The sequence below is a fragment of the Dryas octopetala genome, chromosome 9, assembly GCF_963921425.1.
Source record: "Dryas octopetala chromosome 9, drDryOcto1.1, whole genome shotgun sequence".
Classification (NCBI taxonomy): domain Eukaryota; kingdom Viridiplantae; phylum Streptophyta; class Magnoliopsida; order Rosales; family Rosaceae; genus Dryas; species Dryas octopetala.
The window spans coordinates 6028892-6036381 of record NC_141374.1 but is presented as its reverse complement, the minus strand read 5'-3'; the positions used below and the strand labels follow the sequence as shown (position 1 = coordinate 6036381).

Genomic DNA, 7490 nt, shown 5'->3' with positions numbered 1-7490 from the left:
ATGACTTGGTAGTTGTAGGTCACATTTATGTCAATCTATATGGCTGAATGACCTCTCTTCATGTGCATTTTCAGTACATCAAGTTGGATATGAATTTTGGGAGGTCATTCAAAAACCAAAATTCATATCAAACAGTTGAAGTACTTCTTATTGGACAGTCTCGGAGGTCATTTGGCCTTACAAGTCAGCAAAAATGTGAGATCTGAAACTAACACATCATCAATTAACGTTTGATTAGACAGTCAGACAGACATATAACAATAGTCAATTGTAAGTAAATCAAAACGTTATGTACTAAATTGATAAAATTGAAACGATAGGATGTAAGTTGTGAAACACCCTAAACCTCAAAGTTGTAAATTGTAAGTTGTAATTTGCTCTTATTTACTTAGGAAGGTACTATAATTCAATATATATATGCAGTTGATGCTCTCACCTTGTGGATTTGCTCTTATTGTTACTATTACTGTCGAACAATGGTCAAAAGAAAAAATGCTGAGCGCTTGACTCATTAAAGTGGATATGCCTATTACCATGTTTGTGCAAGTGGGTCGTCTTATCATAGGATTTAAAAAATAATAATAATGATAATAATGACCATTTGGTCTAGTAGCACCTAGTATCTTCTTTGTGGAAAGAGGTCATGAACTCATATCTCATGGACCACCATTGTTGTTAAATTAAAGAAAATGATAGTTGTTGTTTAATAAAAAAATGAATCACCCTATTTTTTTAAAGTTACTCTTGAATTTGCTTTAAAAAAAAAAAAAAAAAGTAAGTTACTCTTGTATCGTTTAAGACACATGGTTGGCGAGAATGAGTATATAAATCAATAAAGACCAAAATTAAGAAATGGCAAGAGAAATTTTATATCAACAGAGTCTTGGTCGGGAAGATGCAGATAAAACATCAATAGCCTGATATTAACTTCTACGGTCTCATATCGGAGAAAAGTGTATTGCCCTTGATCAAACTAGAAATCTCATAAGAGAAGAAATATCCCTCTTCTTTACCATGCCACTATCTCTTCCTATATAATTGACTAAACAAAGATAGATTTTTCCAGTATGTGCTATCTGAGGAAGGTACAGTCCAACTATGAGGTAACACCAGCCAGGTGTTACAGTATTAATTATTGTGTGTGACTATAACATTACGTTGTGGTGTGACAAATTCATTAAAATTATAAGATGTGTACAATTATTAATATCTAAAATTCTAAATTCTAAATTTATAAACTCGTCTCTTGCCCATATTATAGTAGATTCGATAACTCTACGTGGGAGTATGTGTCAACTTATAATTGACTTATAAGTCAAATATGTGTCAACTTATAATTGACTTGTAAGAAGAAATTACTCTATACATGTAAAAAAATCTAACATTGTTGTTTTCATAAGTTTATATTTCCATCTATTTCATATTGTTGCTCCTGGTGAATATGCTTAAGGAAGGCATGGTTTTGCATGGTAAATTAGCTTTTGCAATGTAATATTTGCATCCATTCCCTCATGCCCAACCTGTCAAAAGAAAATAATTTAGTTTGGCCCAGGGAAAAAAAAATTATGAATGCAAAACTAGAATCAAAGAAAGAGAAAAAGAAATTTAGCACCAACAACTAAATTCACAACATTAGAACTACCTCTTAGAGGCATGCCACCATCAGAACTACATATAAAGCCAAATGATAATACGCACAACATTAAGCCTCTTTTGAAAGGAAGCATTAAGCCTCTTTGATCTTATGACTCAAAGAGACTTAATGCCAAATGGGATTACAGACAACACATTGATCAATGGATTTTGTTTGAAAGGTTAGATGAACAGGGCAATGTAAATTTTTTATGCTGCAGTAGCAGTTATGGTGAGAAGCAAATCCCATTCAGTAATAACCAATCAGTACCATTGTTTTTGTCCAGTAAAATCATTGTAAAACTCATTCAACAAAATAGTCCCTTAAACGCATAAAAGATAAAAAATAAAAAAAACATTCAGCAGCTAAAGATTCAATTTAATTAAGGGTCCAGATTAGAATGACCAAAAAGAAAGAGAAGTGTAACCAACAACACAAAGCTCCCGAACTCACAACTAACTCACAAGCACCACTTGGTTTCTCGACTTCTCGTTATCACCAATACTCCACGCCACCACATATCCATAGTCCATACACAAGCCTCTCTCTGGCTCTCTCTCTCTCTCTCTCTCTCTCTCTCTCTCTCTCTCTCACACTGTCACACACACACACACACACACAGATAAGAAAAAGAAAAATGGTGGCTACAGAGTCAGTGAGAGTGTACAGTTGTTTCAGCTTCAATGGGTCTCAGAGACGGCCAACCAGCCCTCTCTCTCCAGCCCGCTTTCTGGGTCTTCGTCCTCTACCCTCTTCTTCTTTCACTTCCTCTTCGCTTTCCCACTTCTTTGGGAATGTGCGTCTCAGCTCAAACTCCTCAAAGCTCTCGAATTTACGCCAACAGAGCCGACGAAACCTCTCTGCTTTCGCTATGGCTGCTGATGGTCATTTTCTCGAACTCTTCTATGTCTTGCTATAGTTTAACTGCTACTTTCTTGTTGAATTTTTGTTCTTTCAAGTGTTTTCTGGATACCCTTTTGCCCAAATTGTTTAATTTGGGTTATTCTATGAGTTTGGTGGGCAATTAGTCTCTTGCACACCTTAGAGTATGAAATATATTCATTTTGGTTTGGTTCTTATTTGAAGTGAATCAAATTGAATATTTGTAACGCAAAGAATGATACTTTAAATTATAATAATTAATCCTATCTTTTTTGTTTAGGTCTTTGGTATTCTAATATGAGTTTTAGATAAAATATCGTTTATGGAGCCCATAGTTATCTACTTCACCAAGCATTCACTGTCAATTTGCAACGTGGGTAGAAGTAGCTTAGCTTACTGTATTCCTAATATGTTGTAAACTTGTAAATTGGTTTAGGTTTATTGAAGAACGGTAATTTAATGTCCAATGGATATGGGATTGGCTTCCATTGTTGTCTATACTCTATAGTATAACGATAGGGATGCAATATTCTCAAAAATTCTAAGAGTTAGCCTCAACATGGTCTTTAGCTCTTTTGAAGCTAGATGAAAACACAATGGTAATGCTTTTCTGACTTTCCAAGGGCATGTTATTACTGAATGGTGTGCCTTAATAATATATATTTTAGGAGTTTCGTTAACTGACTTTATAATTTTACCTGGAAACTCTCTGTACTTTTGTGTTTTTCAGTTTACTATTAACATTTGTACAAACATCAGCTAACATAGCAGAGTTGGATTCATTTTATTTCATTTTTCTTTATGCCAGATGGAAAGCGTACAGTACCGTTAGAGGATTATCGCAATATTGGAATTATGGCTCACATAGATGCTGGAAAGACTACTACAACGGAACGAATTTTGTATTATACCGGAAGAAACTATAAAATTGGGGAGGTACACGAAGGAACAGCAACTATGGACTGGATGGAGCAGGAACAAGAAAGAGGCATTACCATAACTTCTGCTGCAACTACAACATTTTGGGACAAACACAGGATTAACATTATTGATACTCCGGGCCATGTCGACTTCACCCTTGAAGTGGAGCGGGCTCTCAGGGTACTGGATGGCGCTATATGTTTGTTCGACAGTGTTGCTGGTGTGGAACCTCAATCTGAAACTGTGTGGAGACAAGCTGATAAGTATGGGGTGCCCAGGATTTGCTTTGTCAATAAAATGGATCGTCTTGGAGCAAACTTTTTCCGAACAAGAGACATGATAGTGACAAATCTGGGTGCCAAACCACTTGTAATTCAAATTCCAGTTGGTGCAGAAGATAATTTTAAAGGAGTTATTGATCTTGTGAGGATGAAAGCTATACTTTGGAATGGAGAAGAGTTGGGTGCAAAATTTGTGTACGAGGATATTCCATCTGATCTTCAGGAGCTGGCTAAAGAATACAGAGCGGAGATGATAGAAAACATAGTTGAGTTAGATGATGAAGCTATGGAGGGCTATCTAGAAGGAGTTGAACCTGATGAGGACACCATTAAGAAATTAATTAGGAAGGGAACCATCTCAAATAGTTTTGTGCCAGTATTATGTGGCTCAGCTTTTAAAAATAAGGGTGTTCAACCATTGCTTGATGCTGTTGTGGATTATTTGCCTTCACCACTTGACGTGCCACCAATGAAGGGGACTGATGCAGATGACCCAGAAGTCACAATTGAAAGGGCTGCAAGTGATGATGAACCATTTGCTGGGCTAGCATTCAAGATCATGAGCGACCCATTTGTGGGATCCCTTACATTTGTGAGAATCTATGCAGGAAAGCTAACTGCTGGGTCATATGTACTGAATGCAAACAAGGGGAAAAAGGAGAGGATTGGTAGACTTCTAGAAATGCATGCAAACAGTAGGGAGGATGTTAAGGTAGCTTTAGCTGGTGATATTGTTGCGCTTGCAGGTCTAAAAGATACCGTTACAGGTGAAACATTGAGTGACCCTGAGCATCCTATTGTGCTTGAACGAATGGACTTCCCTGATCCTGTGATTAAGGTGGCAATTGAACCCAAAACTAAAGCTGATGTCGATAAGATGGGAGCTGGTTTGGTTAAGCTTGCTCAGGAAGACCCTTCTTTCCACTTCTCACGAGATGAAGAGATCAATCAGACAGTGATTGAAGGAATGGGAGAATTGCATCTTGAAATTATTGTTGATCGGCTCAAGAGGGAATTCAAGGTCTACATCTGCTCCTCTATGTTTCTTATTGTCAATTTTATTCTGATGCTTTACCTTCCAGCATAAAAGATGTTAGAAAATGTCATTTTTATTTTGTGCTTTATACCTCTCATGTTGTCATCTTCTGGATTATTACTCTCACCAATGCTCATGCATTTATCTTGTATATATTTATATATATGTATGTATGTCCATTTAAAGCTATTATGCACCTACATACAAATTTGAGCATTTATCCACCTTTTTGAGATTTTGTGAAACCAGGTTGCACTTAGAAGTGATTCTCTCCTGCTACATCATCTAACATATTATATTATGTAATTGGAAATTAAGTTCATTGATAGGTTGAAATCATGTATGAATATGTAGTGCCGTTTTCCTGGTCAACTATATATAAATATATATATATATATATGTAGAGAGAGAGAGAGAGAGAGAGAGAGAGAGAGAGAGAGATGCTTGGATGTATTGTTGATTTGAATTCTCATAACTGGGGATGCTTGATCTTTGCAGGTGGAAGCAAATGTTGGAGCACCCCAAGTAAACTACCGGGAAAGCATCTCCAAGGTTGCAGAAGTGAAGTATGTGCACAAGAAACAATCTGGTGGACAAGGTCAGTTTGCTGATATCACTGTACGGTTTGAACCCATGGAACCTGGTTGTGGATATGAGTTCAAGAGTGAAATCAAGGGTGGTGCAGTGCCAAGAGAATACATTCCCGGGGTGATGAAAGGATTAGAGGAGTGTATGAGTAACGGGGTGCTTGCAGGATTTCCAGTCGTCGATGTCCGTGCTGTACTAGTAGATGGTTCTTACCATGATGTCGACTCAAGTGTCTTGGCATTCCAATTGGCAGCCAGAGGAGCTTTCCGGGAGGGGATAAAAAGAGCTAGCCCAAAAATGCTTGAGCCAATAATGAAAGTTGAAGTTGTTACACCTGAAGAACATCTAGGAGATGTGATTGGTGATCTTAACTCGAGGAGAGGTCAAATCAACAGCTTTAGTGACAAACCTGGTGGTCTCAAGGTATGTCCATAAAAAATATGATAAAGCTATAATGGCCGCTGGTAGGCTCATATGCAGTTACCTTTGAATGGTAACAGACCATATCATGTTTCAGTTTGTAATTGCACATGCATAGGCATATAATGCCTTAAATGCCGACTTCCGTGAACAACTGCAGTACTAATTTCCAAAGCCTTCTTTCGGATTACTGAATGATGCTGAAAACCTGTTAATAACAATAGATAAAACTTGGTTCGATACTTCAATGCCTATTCAGTTGTTTCTGCTTTTTGGTTTTTGTCATCATGCTGATGGGGTTGTGTTGGGATTTAATGCAGGTGGTTGATGCACTGGTTCCTCTTGCAGAGATGTTCCAATATGTTAGTACACTGCGGGGCATGACAAAAGGTCGTGCATCCTACACCATGCAATTAGCCAGGTTTGATGTTGTTCCTCAGCACATCCAGAACCAGCTTGCTGCCAAGGAGGAAGAAGTTGCTGCTTGATTTTGTTTCTCTCTATGATGATTGATGAGGGAGCATCATAATTTATAAGAAAGAGAATGATAAAGTAAATGAGGGAATCATTGGGAGATCATAGAATGTGATGTCCCAGATTACAAAACATCAAGCTTTTTAATAATTTGTATAGAGGATGTACAAGGGGATGAGAAGCTCAAGTTACTTTGGTGAAGCAGTGATTTGCAATCTTGGAAGCCAGGAACTGGAACTATGCAGGTTAAGGTTTTCCTTGAAAAGACACCGCCCATTTATAACTTGTATATGGGTTCTTTTCTTGGAAAATGGTTGTGATCAACTCATTAATGTAATTTGGCGAGCAGAAAAATATTGGTAGCTGACTGTACTACTTCATAAAATAGTGCCTGGTTGTGGTTGGCAGTTTGGCACAAAATCCAAATTGTTTTCTGAACACTATCAATGAACTTTTCTAGGTAAATTATTTTTATTTTAATATTTTTTGGGGGAACAAATTAATTTATAAATTTTCTGTGAACATGCCTAGCAAGTAAGGGTGAGAATGGGTCGGGTCGGTTGCATATCGGTCAAACAACCGACCTAACCCGACAAGGCAAATAAGGCCATTTCTGACAACCAACAACCTACTCACTCATTGTGGGTCGGTTGGAATTATTAGACCAATATTTGATTAATTTGAAAACCAACATTCGAACCAACTTTGATGAATCGGTTGATATTATCGGCTCGACTTGGTGGGTTGGTTGTTGGTAGAATTATTGGCTGGCTGATAATGGGTAGGTTGGCTAGTGTTGGTTGAATCCTAGTTCAGTCGGTATGAAATAGGTGTCTTTAGTAAGGATTTTTTTCTTAGTGCGTTTGGAGCATGGTTATCCATTTTATTTGTCTATGTTATTCCTAGTTTAAGCTACTTGTGGAGAATGTAGAATTTCCAAAGGATATTCCATAACATTGTGTCCTGGTATAGTGGTATGGTGTATCATATATTCTGATCTCTAGTACTTCTGTCAAAAGTTTGAGTTGTAGTATTATTTTCTTAGTTTGATATCTCTCCAAAATCAGTGCGTATAATATGTGTCTGATAATTATGGTCAAATTCATGTCATTCTCATGAAGATAAACCCATCAAGGTCAGCAATCTTTCCTTGGGTGCAAGTGAGAGACATATAGGAGTTCTTTTCTTTTTCTGGTGATATTGCATATATTGAAATGAAGAGGTTTGATGTTTTATTTAGTTTGATGGATTTCTC

The 7490-nt window shown here is 37.2% G+C and overlaps 1 protein-coding gene across 1 annotated transcript; it reads left to right on the top strand.

Annotated features, from left to right (window-relative positions):
* Window positions 1–2161: 2161 nt before the first annotated feature.
* Window positions 2162–6715, top strand: LOC147273426 (elongation factor G-2, chloroplastic-like). The gene is made up of 4 exons (XM_086257200.1): window positions 2162–2517; window positions 3324–4738; window positions 5252–5764; window positions 6082–6715. Exons 1-4 carry the CDS (start codon window positions 2271–2273, stop codon window positions 6247–6249), a joined length of 2343 nt encoding a protein of 780 aa, XP_086113326.1. The 5' UTR covers window positions 2162–2270; the 3' UTR covers window positions 6250–6715.
* Window positions 6716–7490: the final 775 nt, after the last annotated feature.